We start from the raw sequence: 18,006 nt of genomic DNA, 5'->3' as shown, positions 1-18,006 counted from the left end.
CATCCTTGTCATTCCACACTATTAACCATTTCATTTCATCCATCTTCGAACTTACTAATACCCAATTTATAAACTTCATGCCCCTTTTTTGGATTCAAATTGGTGTCATATAATCAATATCATATGTAATAGAAGAACTTAAACCGATAATCCTATAATTAATATCATAAGTAATATCATTAATGCCTTGTCACAAATATCATGATCAATATCATAGCGAATTTTTGGACTTGAATCGGTAGTCTTATAATCAATATCACAATCATCTTCCAGACTTTAATCGAGTATGTATGTCATTAATATCATTATCAATATCCGAACTTGAACCGGTAAGCATATATACACTATCAATATTTCCTTCAATATCATAATTGATAACATAATCATTAGCATAACCCATAAACATAAACTTTCCTATCAACCCATAACAATCATCAAGTGTTAAATCTCCTCTACATTTCCTTAGTAAGCATTTTCTAAATATATAACAGGCGTTTAAAGGTCTACCATGACTAGTTCAAGACTTGGCCTATGGCGGGTCAAAGGAATCCACTTTTAATCCCCGAACTCTATCTTAAGAAAATTCTAGCCCAGACTAGACTAAGGTATCTAAATCCACTTTTAGACGCTAAACAATTCCCAATTTGTCCTAAGATAGAGATTCTATTGAGGAATTAAGCAAGTAAGCCAACTATGCCCAAATTATGATTTTCAAATAGCCTAAAAGGTCCAACTAACCCAAGTATTGCAAAACTTCATCATCAACACCTAAAACCCACCTTAAATCTAACATAATATCATAAACATACTATGGCATAGCTCAATCAAAGAAGGGGGGAAACCTAGCCTATCTGATGCCTAAGAGAGCTTGAAGAATCCGCTAAATCATCGACTTTCCCTTCTGAGAAGCTTCCGCAATGTGCCATACTATCAAAATAACAATCTGCTCATCACAACAAGAATAATGATACCCATGTGGCACTATTGCGCTTCGGGTCCAAAAATCATCCAAAAACTCATGTTAGTCCTATTTACAAAAATCGTATTTTCAAAGCCAACCCAACATTCCCTCGTGGTCAAGGAGTAATTATCCTTAAAAATGGGTAAAAATCAAGCTGAATCGGGGTTAAAATCAAGCCACTAAGTTTTAGGGATTTTGAACAAGAAATGAGAAAATCTGCCATGAAAAAGGGTGAAATCTTACAACAAATTAAAGAAAAATTATGAAATAATCGTCAACCACGATCCCAAATCACCCACAAGCTCCAATACAAAGTTTTTCCTCTCTTTCAGGGTTTTAGCCTTTAGAGAATGGGGGAGAAATACACAAAATAGGCTGAAAAGGGGTCTATTTATACCTACCCCAAGTACTCGAGTGTCGCTATCGTGGCCCGAGACTTGAAATCGCCATATCGAGATATGGATACCATGATCACAGCATCTGGGTGTCATGTTAAGGGAGTCATGATCGCACCTTTTTGGATCGTGATCAGCGACCGCACCAAATACAATTGAGACTTGGAATTTCCAAGTCTCCGCCAACCCCTCAGATTCATCCAAAATCCTGTATGCACAAACAAACTATGCTACCATACCAAATTCAATGTTCCAGACTCAACGGGGCAGTTGAAATTTCCATCTGAGGTCATTTTGATGAAAAGTGGGTCCCACACCTATTTTTTATTTTCTTAACTTTTCGACCAATAGGTCAAAATGAGCACGATGCCTCGAGATTCAAATCGAGAGTCCACCTAGACTAAAATAGACATTCCTGAGTTGTTGAAACAATCACAATTGGCATAAAAAGTGACTAAAGTTTTTACCCGTTAGCTAATTTAAACTAGCAAAGACTTTAAAACAGGGAATTGGTTTTAAAAAACAAACGAGCTACTTGATAATCGTATTGTCAATTCCAGCAAGTCATAAATGACTTAGGGTAGCTATAGGAAAGCTCTAGCAGTGGAAATAAGCAGAAATATGGAAAATAACCTAAAGGGTCATTACAATATCCACTACTAAAAGGACTTTCGTCTACCAAAGTCAAGGATTAGGATGTACTTGAAGGCTTGAACATGTGAGGATATTGGGTCTTACATCTCGCTATCGATCTACCAAGTAACCTTTTCTAATAGGCGGTGCCTCCACTAAACCTTAACCACAAGATTCTCCCTAGTGTACAACCGTCTGACATCACTGGCCAAAATGAGTACAGGCTCCTCCACAAAAGTCAACCGCTCATCCCACTGGAATGATTCTCATCAAAGCATATGAGATGGATCAGAAATATATCCCTGCAATATGGACACATAGAAAACCAGATGGACATCTGCAAAGTCTGGAAGTAAGGCTAACTCATAAGCCACCTCACCAACTATACGAAGAATCTCAAAGGGTCCAATATATCTGGGGCTGAGCTTACCCTTCCTCTCAAACCTCATCACACCCTTCATGAGTGACATATAGAGAAATACCCGATCACCAACTCAAAATCTTAAGGTACTAAGCCTACGGTCCGCATAGGCTTTCTGTCTACTCTGAGACTCTATCAACCTGTTTTGAATTACTCTGACTCTATCCAATGGCTCCTGAAGCAAATCTGTACCATGGGGCCTAATCTCAAAAGTATCTAACCATTCAATATGGGAATGACATCGCCTACCATACAAAGCTTCTAAAGGTGTTATCTCAATACTCGAATGATAATTATTATTATATGCAAACTTTGCCATGGCTAAGTATTGCTCCCGCTAACCTCTAAAATACATAACACAGGCTCAGAATATATCCTCAAGAACCTGAATAGTCCGCTCCGACTGGCCATCATTCTGTTGATAGAAGGTTGTACTAAGATCAACCTGAGTATCCAACTCCTCCTGAAAATCTCTCCAAAACCTCAAAGTGAACATGGAACCCCAATCTTAAATGATAGATATAGGCACACCATGAAAATGGGCAATCTCACTAACATAGATGCGAGCCAACCTCTCAGCACCGAAGGACATCTGAATAAGAATGAAATGTGCTGACTTGGTCAACCTATCTATAATAACCCAAATACCGTCGAAATCACGGAAAGTGCGAGGTAAACCACGAATAAAGTCCATGGTAATCCGCTCCCACATCCACTCAGGAATGGGCAATCTCTGAATCAAACCACCTGGTCATTGATGCTTGAACTTTACTTGCTGACAACATAGGCAACGAGCTACAAAGTCTGACGCATCGCTCCTCATGCCACTCCATTAATATTTTTTTCTCAAATCTCTATGCATCTTAGCGATACCCAGATAAATAGAATATCTAGAGTTGTGAGCCTCGCAAAAAATCAACTGAATCAAGTCATCGATCCTCAGGACACAAATACAGCTATCAAATCTCAAGACACCCTCAGAATCTATAGTATCCCTCTTGGACTCACCACTTAACTCCTGATCACATTGAAACTTAGCATTCTTTTATGTTGACTTTTGGGTCTTAGGGATGTAACAGATAATGCTTTCCACGCTTATAATTTAGTTTTAAGATGTTTATTAATTAAGTGGAATTTCTATTGATATTCCATCTTAGTTAATTAACTGAATGGGTTTAAGGTTGTGGATTATATGGTTCTCCCACTTAAAGGTTAGTGTGGATTTCACTCACGGTCATTTGAGTCGTGATAAATACTTTCTATCATACCAAACACACCCTTAGGACTCGTTTTGTATGAGGATAAGGAATATATAGTGTCAAGATTAATTCTAGTATGAGTTTATCATATATTTGATTGGGATAAAATTATGAAATAACTTATTTCCCAACCAAGCGAGCCATTTTAAGGATTAATATATTTAAAAAAAATACCCAAAAGAGAATAAGGTAAAAAAAAATGAAATAAAAATGAACAATCCAAGTAGTAGTAAAACCAAAAGATATCTTTTTAAGTATTTCATTCGTCTCATTTTAGTTGGGCACATTCCATTGTATATGGTGTTAAGAAATCATAAATTGAATGATGAATTTTACTATTTTATCCTTTACACACATTAATACTATTCATTGAAATTGTAATTGTTTACATTTAACGTATACTATTGATTAGAGTAAATATGTTGTTTCCACCCTGAATTATAAACGAAATTGCTGAGACACACCTCAACTCAACTTAAAGGGGGTCTTATTACCCTCTGGACTAATTAAAACCATAATTTTGGCAACCTTAAGTACCTATGTGGCACATACGTGTGTCTATTTGTACCTTCAGGATGTTGATTCATGCAATACGCCACGTATGTGCCACGTAGGCCTTAAGGTTGTCAAAAATATGATTTTAATTAGTCCAGGGAATAATAGGACCCCTTTTAAGTTGAGTGTGTCTCAGCAATTTTGTTTATAGTTCAGGATGGAAATAGTGTATTTTCTCTATTAATTATATGGGCAAAATAGAAAAAACGTACTTCCTCCGTTTCATATTAGTTGACCCCTATAGACTTGGCACACCCATTAAGAAAAATACTCCCTCTGTTTCGTTTTAGTTAGCCTCTTTCTAAAAATATTTGTTTCAATTTAGTTGTCCATTTGATGAAATCAAGAGGATTTTATTATGTTCTTTCAATACTACCCTTAACATTAAATAACTAAACAAAATGTATTTAGTCAAATTTATATTTTCAAAGCATAATTAATGAGGCTAATTTGGTAAAATAAACTCCTAATTAATATTTTCTTAATGGGTGTGCCAAGTCAATAAGGATCAACTAATATGAAACGAAGGGAGTATTTATTATAGGTCTATTTTACCAAATTAACCTTATTAATTATGTTTTGAAAATATAAATCTGAATATATACAACTTATTTAGTCATTTAATGATAAGAGTATTATTGAAAGAACATATTAAAATTCTCTTTATTTCATTAATGGAATAACTAAATTAAAATAAATATTTTTAGAAAGAAAATCAACTATAATGGAGGAAGTATTAACTATATCCTAATTTAGTAAGCGATGAATTAATACAGAATATTTATTACCAACTAAACTTGGACAGAGTAAGTATTAATGCATTAACCCTCTTTTCCCGAAAGAGAATTAAGGCAAAAACAAAAAGAGAAAGTGAATAGAAATAAAAATCAAATAATCCAAGTGGGAGCGAAACCAAAAGATGTCCCACACGAACCCCGCGCGGCCATGAGCATATAACAATTCAAAACAGAACACATGCATATATAAAGAAAAGGCAAAAACAAAAAACCTGTCTTCCCCTTCTTGGTCCGCCATAAGCGGGAACTCGAGAAAATAGGAAGAGAGGGGAGGGGTATAGAGAGAGACAAAGGAGAACCAAAGAGTTTTCTAGTTGCTTTATTTTTCCTATTATAATATTTATTATTAGTTTCTTTCCATCTTCTTCTCCAGGCGGCAGGTTTGCCGCCGGATTGGAAAAATATTCACCTTACCATTCTTGGTTCATCAGAGATACCTCCATACCCCTCCCCCCCTGGTGCCCCCTTCTTTTGTCCTCTCCTGCACTATCTTTGATTTGGTACTGCTACTTATTCTTCTTCTGCATGCGCTTCTTCATGTCAACATTAATCATTTTTGTGTTGTTTTGGTCCGGCTCTTTCTCAAATCCCGCGCATTTACGCAATGCACCTGCCTGCGCTTTTTTGGGGGTACGGAGTTTGGTGTAATGTGAACATGCGATTTCGTCTTTTCGCCGTTTTGCAAACGAAGAAATGGAGAAATGGTGCTTGGCTGGCTAATTGTGTGTTTTTGTTAAGAGATTTTTCATTTTTAAAAAAAAATCAAAAACCCCTTAAAAATACTTAATTGAAAACACAGGTTTTGAGAATTGTTTGTATAAAAATTTCTATATTCATTTTTGCAAATATTCTCGATGGGCCAACGTTGTGGTGCGGCCTTTCTCGAAGCCCTGCACATAGCCAGAGCTTTAGTGTACATGCTGCCTTTTTTTAAATTTTCAATGGACAAAAGCTGGCATATGAGAAACTGGCAGGGGGAGCAATGTAGGGTTGAGGGTTCCCCTTTATACATGGTTTATATATGATTAAAATTATTTTTTTTGTATATATGGTCGATGTTGAACCCTATGACTTCTTGTGTGTTGGCTACTTGTATTTGAACCTCCTTAGAGAAATACTGACTCCACAACTAGAGAAACCCCATATATGATTTGTTCTGAGTGCGTGGAAAGTGTCAAGATTTTGCATGTGTTGTTTTTAAGTATTTAGCGATTTTGTGCCACCACTCAGCAGTCAGCTGTAGCCTTTAGGCATTGCATGATTTCCTTTTTTGCAGTAAAGTTTAACTTAATCGACATTCTGATGAAGAATGAAGTCATAATCACTTCTCTATCTTTAACCTGTGAAGTTTCTACATTGCAGTTTTACCCTATGGAAAAACCGAAGACTCCCTTCAAGGGAGTCATTGATGATGCTAAAGGAAGGATAACATGTTATAAACGTGATTGGCTCAACTCATATAGTACAGGCGTGAGGTATTTTATCTTATGTTTGAGCGAAATGACACTAATCTATATCACTACATATTGATGAAAATGTTGGGTTTCTTCTGTAATTGAATTTTAGGATACTGGCTCCAACAGCATACATTTTCTTTGCTTCTGCTCTTCCTGTTATTGCATTCGGGGAGCAATTGAGTAGAGAAACAGGTCCGTACTAATTGCTTTTACCATATATGTAATAATCGTGTAAGTTATGTTCGGTATGAAGGAAATGTTTTCCATGGAAAATGTTTACTAGAAAATATGTGGGTTTCCTAATTATTTTCTTGTGTCCGGTATGTCAGCAAAAACTATAGTCCTGAAAGAATATTTATATAATTTAGACAAATACTATGAGAGCTGGGGGTAGGTTGGTAGGGGTGTGGGATGGTGAGGATGAGGGCTATGGGGGGTGGGTTTGAAGATGAGGTATGTTGGAGAGTGGGGAGGACACAGGCAATGTAGATGTCACTAGTAGAACTTTTTTTTCCCTACTTCCATTAGGGAGCTCATTTTACTCATTTTTAAGGAGCTTGTTTTCATAGAGAAAAATGTTTTCCAAAATATTTGACCAACCGATTATGGGAAAATTGGAAAATGTTTTCCTTCATACCGAACACACTTGTTAGGTAAGTTGGAGTAATTTGTCTTGATATATTAAATTGGCAGATGGGGCTTTGAGCACAGTTGAAACTCTTGCTTCTACTGCTATCTGTGGAATCATCCATTCAATTTTCGGTGGACAGCCTCTGTTGATCTTAGGAGTTGCAGAGCCAACCATCATCATGTACACCTACTTGTACACATTTGTGAAGGGTAGACCAGACATGGGGCCAAAGCTGTTTGTCGCCTGGGCAGGATGGTGCGGAATCTACTTTTTCCTTTATTTTCTCCAAAAGGGTGTTGCAGGAACTTCCTGGGGTTACCAGATGCATAAATATTATTAACCATATGTTTGACAGGGTTTGTGTCTGGACTGCGTTGATGCTGTTTCTTCTTGCTATATTCAACGTGTGCAATATCATCCCTAGGTTTACGAGGCTTGCAGGAGAACTCTTTAGCATGTTAATCACAATTCTTTTCCTCCAAGAGGCTATTAAGGTACTTGTTGTTTTCCCTCCTTTGGGAGAGTCCTCTTAAAGAGGCTATTAAACAGAAAGGACTAGAAAGAATGTTCATTTAAAACTAGAGAAGAAATCTCGTGCTCATACCTTTTGTTCTTCGAGTCACAGGGAGTAGTGAGTGAATTTACAACTCCAAAAGGTGAAAATCCGGAACGAGAGGAGTTCCACTTTCAATGGCTCTATGTGAATGGGTTACTGGCAGTTATTTTCTCGTTTGGTGTTCTTTTAGCTTCTATTAAAAGTAGAGGAGCTAGATCATGGCGTTATGGTACAGGTATGTGAAGATATTTGTTTTATTGAAGAGTGAATTTTGATATATTATTGTGTGTTAAAGGTTAAAATCTCTCACTCATCAACTATTATGAACAGGTTGGATGCGAAGTTTTATAGCCGATTATGGGGTTCCCCTTATGGTTGTGTTGTGGACAGCAATGTCTTTTGCTGTGCCTGGAAAAGTTCCCTCTGACGTTCCTCGAAGGCTGTTTTGTCCTCTCCCTTGGGAGGCTAAATCATTATACCACTGGACTGTGATCAAGGTACTCAATTTCACGATGACACCCTTATTCATCTAGGCTTCTTGAGTTCTCCAGCTGGAGTGGCCAATAGGATCTGGACTGCTTCTAAATTCTGTTCAGAGCATGTCTTGCTCCTGTAGTTGAGGTTTCATAAAATAAAACATTAGAATTCATTATCAACATTCTTTTATTTTAATATATGTTCTTACATAGGATTGGCAAACATGATATTCTTCAACAAAAAGCTTTTGAATGTGGGCCATACAAATAGCTTGTGGCACATGAACTTTCTCCTATAGTAATTTGGAAGTCAGAATTGTTAGAATAAGAATAGGAATAGCATATTGAATTCTTCTTGAAAAGGGATTGTAATGTAGTGTCCTATTAGGAATAGGATTGGAATGTAGTGTCTATAAATAGGGTCTCAATGTAATAATTTAGAGACAACAATTCAATAATTATTTTTCTCCTATATTTCTTACATGGTATCAAAGCAGGTTAGAAATATCAGACAAGATAACTCAGTCACTGTGCGTCAATTCCGGTGACTGATTTGGGTCAATTTTTATTTTGTGGGTTGTGTGAAAAATACAACACCTCCAAAAGGATCGGAAAGATCAGGCGACAAAAAATCCGACGAAAACCGCCAAAAAATTACCCTCCACGCGCCAGCCAGAATCAAAAAATTCTAGCAAGATCTGCGTCACGCGCCGGCGCTTGAGCCCATCTCCAATCGATTTTTGAGTTGTTTCTTTTTCTGTTGGGGTCGCCGGTCTATTCTGACTCCGACCACTTGCTCCTTTCCAGATTCCGACAATTATTTTGAGATTCTGACCGCCGGAACCCTAATTCCGACACATCAGTTATTTTTTGGGGGATTTTTTTTCCAGAAATTCAGATCTGGTTCTTGAAATTTAAGTCAAATTCCCAAAATATCTTTTGGGCATGATTTTTTTTTTTCTGGCTCCACCAATATTGAAATTGGAAGTTCAAGTCCTATGATTAAATCTGAGCCCTTAATGAGAAGATCAGAAAATCAAACGTCATAGTCCATGAAGAATCGACGAGGGGAAGGTCGATTTGGAAGATCTCGTCCTAGGTGTAGTTATTGTAAAAGGCTTAGACATACTCGTGAAGTATGTTGTTCTAGACCTCAGTGTAGTTATTGTAATAGGCTTGGACATACTCGTGGAATATGCTATTCTTTGCATGGTCGACCAACTAAAAATGCTCATATTGCTCAGTCTAACACCACAGGTGATCAACGGGTGTATTTATCTGACAAGGAATATAATGATTATCTTCAGTATCAAGTAAGTAAGAATATATTTCTACCAATAGCCTCAACTACACAATCTCCTACCTTTGAATCATGGGTTGTGAACTCAGGTGCTTCTGATCATATTTCTGGTGATAAATCACTTTTGTCTGATATTGTTTATTCGCAATCTCTTCCAGCTATTACTTTAGCTAATAAAATTAGAACAGAGCCAAAAGGAGTTGGACAAGCCAAACCCCTATCTTCTGTCACTCTAGACTTTGTTCTTTATCTCCCTGGTTGTCCTTTTAATCTTATATCTGTTAGTCGTTTGACACGTGCCCTTGATTGTAGTATAACTTTTTTTTTATGATTCTTTTCTAATAGAGGACCGCAAAACGGGACAGACAATTGGCATAGGATATGAATCACAAGGCCTTTACCATCTTACCGCTTCAAATTCCTTCGCAGAATGCTCCGCTACAAATTCTCCCAACCTTATTCGCAAACGTTTGGGACATCCTAGTCTATCCAAGCTACAAAAGATGGTGCCTAGTTTGTCTAGCCTATCCACATTAGATTGTGAGTCATGTCAACTTGGGAAACACACCCGTGCTACATTTTCACGTAGTATTGAAAGTCGCTCAGATTCTATTTCTCATTAGTTCATTTCGATATTTGGGGTCCTAGTAGAGTCAGTTTACCATTAGTATTTCTTTACTTTGTTACTTTCATCAATGATTTTTTAAGATGTACTTGGGTTTACTTAATGAAAGATCGTTCCGAGTTATTCTCTATATTCAAAAGTTTTTGTGCTGAAATACAAAATCAATTTGGTGTTTCTATTCGTGCTTTTCGTGGTGATAATGCCTTAGAATACTTATCCTCCCATTTTCAGGAGTCTATGACTCATCAAGGAATCATTCACCAAACATCATGTCCATACACCCCTCAGCAGAACTGTATAGCAGAAAAAAATAGGCATCTCATTGAGACTGCTCGCACTCTTCTCATTGAATCCCATGTTCCACTGCGTTTTTGGGACGATGCGGTCCTCACATCTTGCTATCTCATTAACAGAATGCCATCATCTTCAATCCAAAATAAGGTTCCCACTTCCATACTATTTCCTCAGTCACATCTCTACTCTATCCCCCCTCATGTTTTGGGGAGCACATGTTTTATTCATAACTTAGCCCCAGGAAAAGATAAATTAGCCCATCGTGCTCTCAAATGTGTCTTTCTTGGTTACTCTCGAGTTCAAAAAGGGTATCGATGTTATTCACCTGATTTGGGTCGCTACCTTATGTCCGCTGATGTCACATTCTTTAAATCTCAACCTTACTATACATCTTCTAATCATCTTAATATCTCTGAGGTTTTACCCATACCTTCAGTCTTACCCACACCAATCTTTGAGGAATCTACGGTTACTTTTCTATCTCCAGCCACAGTGCCACCACTTTTGACTTATCACCGGCGCCCACGTCCAGTATCAGTCCCAGATGATTCATGTCCTGCGCCTGACGCTTCCCCTACTGCGGACCTGCCTCTTCCTAGTCAATCAGTTGCATTTCAAAAAGGTATAAGATCCTCTCGTAATGCTAACCCACATTATACTTTCTTGAGTTATCATTGTTTGTCATCACCTCATTATGCTTTTGTATCATCTTTGTCCTCTATTTCCATTCCTAAGACTACAGGTGAAGCACTTTCCCATTTAGGATGGAAACAGGCTATGATTGATGAGATGTCTGCTTTACATACGAGTGGTACTTGGGAGCTTGTTTTCCTTCCTGCAGGTAAATCTATTGTTGGTCGTCGTTGGGTTTATACAGTCAAAGTTGGTTCAAATGGTCAGATTGATCGGATGAAGGCTCTCCTTGTTGTCAAAGGATATACACAGATATTTGGGCTTGATTATAGTGACGCGTTCTCTCCCGTGGCTAAAATAGCATCAGTCCGTCTTTTTCTCTCTATGGCTGCCGTTCGTCATTGGCCTCTTTATCAGTTGGACATTAAGAATGCTTTTCTGTATGGTGATCGTGAGGAAGAAGTTTATATGGAGAAAACACCTGGTTTTGTTGCTTAGGAGGAGTCTAGCAGCCTTGTATGTCAATTGCACAAGTCACTCTATGGTTTGAAACAATACCCTCAAGCCTGGTTTGGAAAGTTTAGCACAGTTATTCAAGAGTTTGGCATGATTCCTAGTGGAGCTGATCATTCAGTGTTTTATCGCCATTCTGAACCAAATCTATATATTTATTTGGTGGTTTATGTTGACGATATTGTTATAACCGGCAATGATCAAAATGGTATCACTAACTTGAAGCAACATCTCTTTCAACATTTTCAGACTAAAGACCTTGGCAGATTGAAATACTTTTTAGGGATTAAGGTTGCTCAGTCTAGCTCAGGTATTGTTATTTCTCAACGCAAGTATGCTTTAGACATTCTTGAGGAAACAGGAATGATGGGATGTTGACCTATTGACACTCCTATGGATCCAAATGCTAAACTTCTGCCAGGACAAGGGGAGCCACTCAATGATCCTGGAAGGTATAGGAGGTTGGTTGGAAAGTTGAATTATCTCACAGTGACTAGAACTGACATCTTTTTTCCTGTGAGTGTTGTAAGTCAGTTTATGACTTCCCCTTGTGATAGTCACTAGGATGTAGTTGTTTGGATTTTGCGATATATAAAGTCATCTCCAGGTAAAGGACTACTCTTTGAGGATCGAGGTCATGAGCATATCAATGATATACAGATGCTGATTGGGCAGGATCACCCTCTGATAGACGTTCTACATCTAAATATTGTATTTTAGTAAGAGGTAATTTGGTATCCTGGAAGAGTAAGAAATAGAGTGTGGTTGCTCGATCTAGTGCCGAAGCAGAGTATCGAGCAATGGCTGCAGCAACTTGCGAGCTGGTTTGGATCAAGCAATTCCTGAGAGAATTAAAATTTGGAAAAACTGGTAAGATGGAACTTGTATGTGATAATCAGGCAGCCCTTCATATTGCATCTAATCCAGTGTTCGACCAAGCACATAGAGATTGATTGCCATTTTGTCAGAGAAAAGATACTCTCGGGAGATATTGTTACAAAATTTGTGAAGTCAAGTGATCAACTTGCAGATATCTTCACCAAGTCCCTCACCAGTCCTCGTATTAATTACATTTGTGACAAGCTTGATACATATGACTTGTATGCACTAGCTTGAGGGGGAGTGTTAGAATAAGAATAGGAATAGCATATTGAATTCTACTTAGAAAGGAATTGTAATGTAGTGTGAATAGGATTAGAATGTAGTGTCTATAAATAGGGTCTCAATGTAATAGTTTAGAGACAACAATTCAATAATATTTTTTCTCCTATATTTCTCACAAGAATGATATAGGTCAAGATACCGCTCTGTGTATTTTTTGGAAAAAGAACTTTGAACCAAATTTATGGAAAAACTTTATGTACGTCAACTAAGTCGGAAACATTCCTATCCTGTATAATTTAGTTTATGCACTTAATTGCAGGATATGGTAAGGGTCCCAGTGTTCTATATCTTTGCCGCGGCCATTCCAGCTCTGATGATAGCTGGTCTATACTTTTTCGATCACAGTGTAGCTTCACAGATGGCACAACAGAAGGAGTTCAATCTTAAAAACCCATCTGCTTACCATTATGATTTGTTTTTGCTTGGAGTCATGGTATAGATCTTCAGAACTTTTTCTATGTAGAGGGACTAATTCACTTCAGGTCTTTTACTCTGGCTCATTCTTCATCCTGAATTTATGGTTGCAGACTTTGATATGCGGATTACTTGGAATTCCCCCTTCAAATGGGGTACTTCCACAATCACCAATGCATACAAGGAGCCTTGCTGTTCTCAAGAAACAGGTAGATAATGCAATAAAATGTTCTCAGGTTAATCTGCATAATTAATTGTCCTATTAACACTACTTGGTCCCTCATGAGCAGTTAATTCGGAAGAAAATGGTGAAGACTGCGAAGGAAGGTATTAAGCAGAATGCGACAAAATCAGAGCTATATGTAAAGATGCACTCCGTCTTCGTTGAGATGGATGCTACATCAAAGGTAAGTGCTGGAAAGTATAACTGTTGCCAATCAGGGATGCACAGGTCAATGTCCATATGACGTTCATTTTGCAAAAAAATGTGTTTGTTTATTTTCAATATCTCTAACTAGTTTGTGTTGAAGCATAGTTGTTGGATTATAAGAAATTTATTTATATTATGCAGCGTACAGCAGATAAGGAATTGGAGAACTTGAAGGCTGCTGTATTGAAACATGACGATGGAGAAAATGGGACAGACGAAAAATTTGACCCTGAGAAGCACATTGATGCCCACTTGCCTGTTCGAGTAAATGAGCAAAGAGTTAGCAATTTTTTGCAATCTCTACTTGTGGGATGTACTGTGTTTGCTATACCTGTGATCCGGAGAATACCCACCTCAGTTCTTTGGGGATATTTTGCCTACATGGCCATTGACAGTCTCCCTGGTAATCAATTCTGGGAGAGGCTGCTGCTGCTTTTTATTCCTTCTGGTAGAAGATTCAAGTAAGTACAGATAACCATTCTTCAAAACTAAGTCTCGAATAGTCCCTCAAAACTTTTGGTCATGTTCACATTAACACCTGGCCGTCTTAAATTGTAGGAGTTTTGAGTTGTTACCTCATTAGGCTTAGCCTAGTTCTAGAGATTCAGAAAAGTGACATGTATTTTGGCATTGGAATCCATGTTATGGTCTCAAACTGCTTTTGTGTTTTACTTTTATTGATGACCATATCATAGTTATATACATTAGATAATTCAAGTGGTAGTAACTGATTGGTTAACAGTAGCATCTTTTAAATATCATTTTGTGATGGTTCTTTTAACAGGGTCTTTGAAGGGCACCACGCCTCCTATGTTGAGTTGGTCCCATTCAAATACATTGTAAAGTTTACAGTGCTCCAGCTCCTGTATTTCTTAATTTGCTTTGGAGTAACATGGATACCTGTCGCTGGAATACTATTCCCTTTGCTTTTCTTCCTTCTCATAGCTATTAGAGAACATGTTCTTCCCAAGTTTTTCCCACCTGAGTATCTTAAGGAATTAGATGCAGCTGAGTACGAAGAAATTGCTGGTGTTCCAAAGGTAAATTATTTTTCCTCTTTCCTGCATCCTTCTGTGCAAGTGTAATTGATATCATGCAGGTAGGCTTTTATGCGCTTTTTTGCACATTTTAGTTTATTGTTTGCCTAATCACATTCTTCTTGATACTGGATGCTCATTGTTATTTATGTTCTGCGTGATTAGCATGAGTGCACTGGACACAAACAGTCAACATTCTTTGAGTTCTTATCTGGCCATCTTTGTTGCGCTCAGCTGCAATATAACTAGTTCCCTTGGAATATGATGTAGTTTTGTACCTCATTCTTTTTTCGTTTTGGAGGTTACTGAAAGAAAGGATCCTTCACAGATTTTCTAGAGACCTCAGATAGTGGAACTGGAATGAATTAGACCAAGCAAAGCTCGTTAATTAACATCCAAAATAATTTGGCAACAGGGGCAACTAGACCCCATACAGTTATAAATGACCACCCAAAAGATAAGAGTGTAAGATAAAAGCCCATACAAGTTTTACTGAAATATTCCCTTTCAACTGCCCGATCAGCTAAAAGTGAACTACCTTCCCTTTACAGGGTTAATTTTTCTTGTTTTCACTTTATTAAGTTAAAAGCCTTACCAGAAGAGAAATACTCATGAGAAAAATACGCTAATAAGATCAAATAAGTAAATAAATACAACAAACACAAATATATCTCATTTTTAAGGATAAGCGTGTAACTATGTCTCTTTTCCAGTATGTTGGTTCTGGAAAATGACAGCCAATATTAGCAACAAGGCACCTGCTTTGTTCCTTTTCCATTATTCCAGCTCCATCTATTTTGTTCTAGGCATCCAATATTCAAAACACGGGGTAGGTAAATCACTTCCTAACAAGAAGTTATCCATTACAGTTCAAACCCGAGACCTCTAGTTGGCAAAGGGTGTAGGGAACCCAACCATCTCCATTCATCCTGCCAAGTAAATTACTCGTGTCTTCCTCCCATTTCTAGTCATCCTTGACAGTCAATTCTACTTCCTCTATACTCTCATGCCCGAAAACAAGATTAGAACAAAGTCACAAACCTTTCCACTACTCTCACAATTTAAAATTTCCATCGAACCCAAGCTTAATTTTTTTACAGAATTGTAACCATGTAATTAGATTTAGATCAGCCTTTTACTAAAAAGATGATACCCCCTGGATCCATTCAGCTGCTACATTTTTCTGTTTCATTCTTTTATGTAATACAAACAACCGGAGTGTCTTCTAGACGAGAACTTTGAGAATCTCTTAGGATACTGGTTCTCACAAGGGTTATGTGTCCATCTGCAGGAGAGAGAGAGAGTTGATGAAGAAAATGATGATGATTTCTCTGACGCTGAGATATTAGATGAGATGACAACACGCAGAGGTGAACTAAAACACAGATCTGTCAGCTTCACCGAAAGGCAGCATCAGGTAAATTGGCTTTGCCAAATCGTCTCAACATTTGCAGCTTCCATTTTATTACGTATGAAGAAATTGATAATGACCCCCACTTTTTTTATGTCAGGTATACCCGCATGAGGCTTCTTGACAGTAATGGCACCTGATGCATCGATGTAAAGATATAGCTCATTGTGATTCTCAACCAAGGAACTTTCGGGGAGGTCATTAATTTCCACAAATCCTCTCGGTTGAGGAAAATGTGCATAGAAAGAATACATGAAAAGAAAGAAAACAGTAGAAAAGAGCGACGGACGGAGATTACAAAAGAAAAAAAAAAGCATGAGTATTCTGTACAAACTTTAATTTCTTTCACAGTACAGAAGCTACAGTAATATAGAAGTTTGGTGCTGATTGGGAAATGTGTATATTCTTGATGCTCTATTATTTCTTTTTTGGCAAAGGTTGAAGATGTAGATGCTGTTTGTGTTATACAAATGGGCCATTCGGGATTCTGATATCTTTGCTTGGAAAACTAGTTGATAGTCTTTAAGACACTTGAAAATACGTTGATAGTAAAAGGCTATTTAGTTTAAATGGCTCGATAATGGAGCAGTCCTATATATGATTTCTCGAACTTTTCAGATTTCCTTCCTTGAGCTGAGGATTTATCAGAAACTTCTGCACCTTTGAGGCACTGGGTAATAAGGTAAGGCAGGGGGTAAGATCTGTGTCCGCTCTATCTTTTTAGACTCTACTTTGTGGGACGACTATAATGGGAATATTGTTGTGGTAGAAAACTTGTCAGAATTGGCATGTGACTAAACTGACTTGTAAGCATTTCAAAGATATATAATCCCAATCTTCTTACTATGTATTAGTGCATTCTTACTATTTTGCATTGCGCAACTCTTTCAGCTTCTACGCTATACTAAAAAATAATATGATATGTTAGTTTATATTTTATACTGAGCAATGGCGGATACAGAATTTTTGTTCAGGGGGTTCGACATATAAAGAAATAAGCATATGAAAGTTATATTATAAAAATAAAGTGGATAACCGCTAAATTTTAATTTGCCTTATCATGTTTTTTTAACATTACTTTTAAGTTTTACTTTGCGAGCCTTCTTAAAAAATACCGTGGCTTTTTATTTCTTTCACTTTACAGTTTTATTTTATTTTAATTTTTTTTTCTTTGAAATTAGTACCCCCACACAAAAAAGGTTCTTGAAAAGTGTAAACATTGAATTATTTATATTATAATATATATTTAATACTCAATAAAAAATACTGAACAACATCAATATAAATATGTTGAATGATAAAATATATTTTAAAAGAACGACCTATGTAATTCGATAAAATAATCTGTAAACATTGACAAAGCAAAATTTTTGTATATTATGTAAAACTAGTCAAATATATGAAGCTATTTTGAACAAACGTGACACATATAAAAGAAAATATACATAGTATTTTTTATTTCTTTATTTGTGGATGGAAGGGCGGTTGAAAATTAATTTGAAAATTATATAATTCTAGCTATGACTTTAAACTAGTATTGAGAGTATTGAAAAAGAAAAAATTGAAATATTTTTTCATTCCAACTATGTAAAAATTTTGTACAAAATATTTTATGCCCAATATTTAGACCTGAAAAATAAAAATAAATAATTTTTAAATAAATATATAATAAATGGGTTAAAATCGTTTATACCCCCGAACTTTGTTGTAAAAATCAAACACCCCCTCACCTTTCAACAATAATTGTTCTCCCTCCTTTTTCCTATTTGATTTTTCAAAATACCTACTTTACCCTTGTATTTATATCAACATTTGAATTTAAAAAAAAAATATAAATAATTTTTTAATCAATATAACATATTTTTTATAAAAATCTAAAAGCTATTTTTTAGATGAAAATAAAAGTAAAAAATATTGATTGAGTATATAAATTAAGGACATTCTATAATGAAATAATAAAAATTAATTTTATTAACAATAAAAATTCTAATATCTATTTATACATGAAAATAACAGGCAATTATATTTTTATAAATATTTTAAT

General features: G+C 36.5%; 1 protein-coding gene across 1 annotated transcript; it reads left to right on the top strand.

The window, feature by feature from the left end:
* Positions 1–5,230: 5,230 nt before the first annotated feature.
* Positions 5,231–16,857, top strand: LOC107852344 (probable boron transporter 7). Its single transcript, XM_016697408.2, has 14 exons — positions 5,231–5,521; positions 6,384–6,496; positions 6,588–6,670; positions 7,172–7,364; positions 7,465–7,603; positions 7,735–7,900; positions 7,996–8,162; positions 12,930–13,103; positions 13,198–13,293; positions 13,375–13,491; positions 13,656–13,975; positions 14,299–14,554; positions 15,843–15,968; positions 16,063–16,857. The coding sequence occupies exons 2-14, from the start codon at positions 6,393–6,395 to the stop codon at positions 16,084–16,086; spliced, it is 1,965 nt and encodes a 654-aa protein (XP_016552894.1). The 5' UTR covers positions 5,231–5,521; positions 6,384–6,392; the 3' UTR covers positions 16,087–16,857.
* Positions 16,858–18,006: the final 1,149 nt, after the last annotated feature.

This window comes from Capsicum annuum, chromosome 8 (assembly GCF_002878395.1).
Source record: "Capsicum annuum cultivar UCD-10X-F1 chromosome 8, UCD10Xv1.1, whole genome shotgun sequence".
Lineage (NCBI taxonomy): Eukaryota > Viridiplantae > Streptophyta > Magnoliopsida > Solanales > Solanaceae > Capsicum > Capsicum annuum.
The sequence above is the reverse complement of the archived record's forward strand: the minus strand, read 5'-3'. Positions and strand labels throughout refer to the sequence as shown.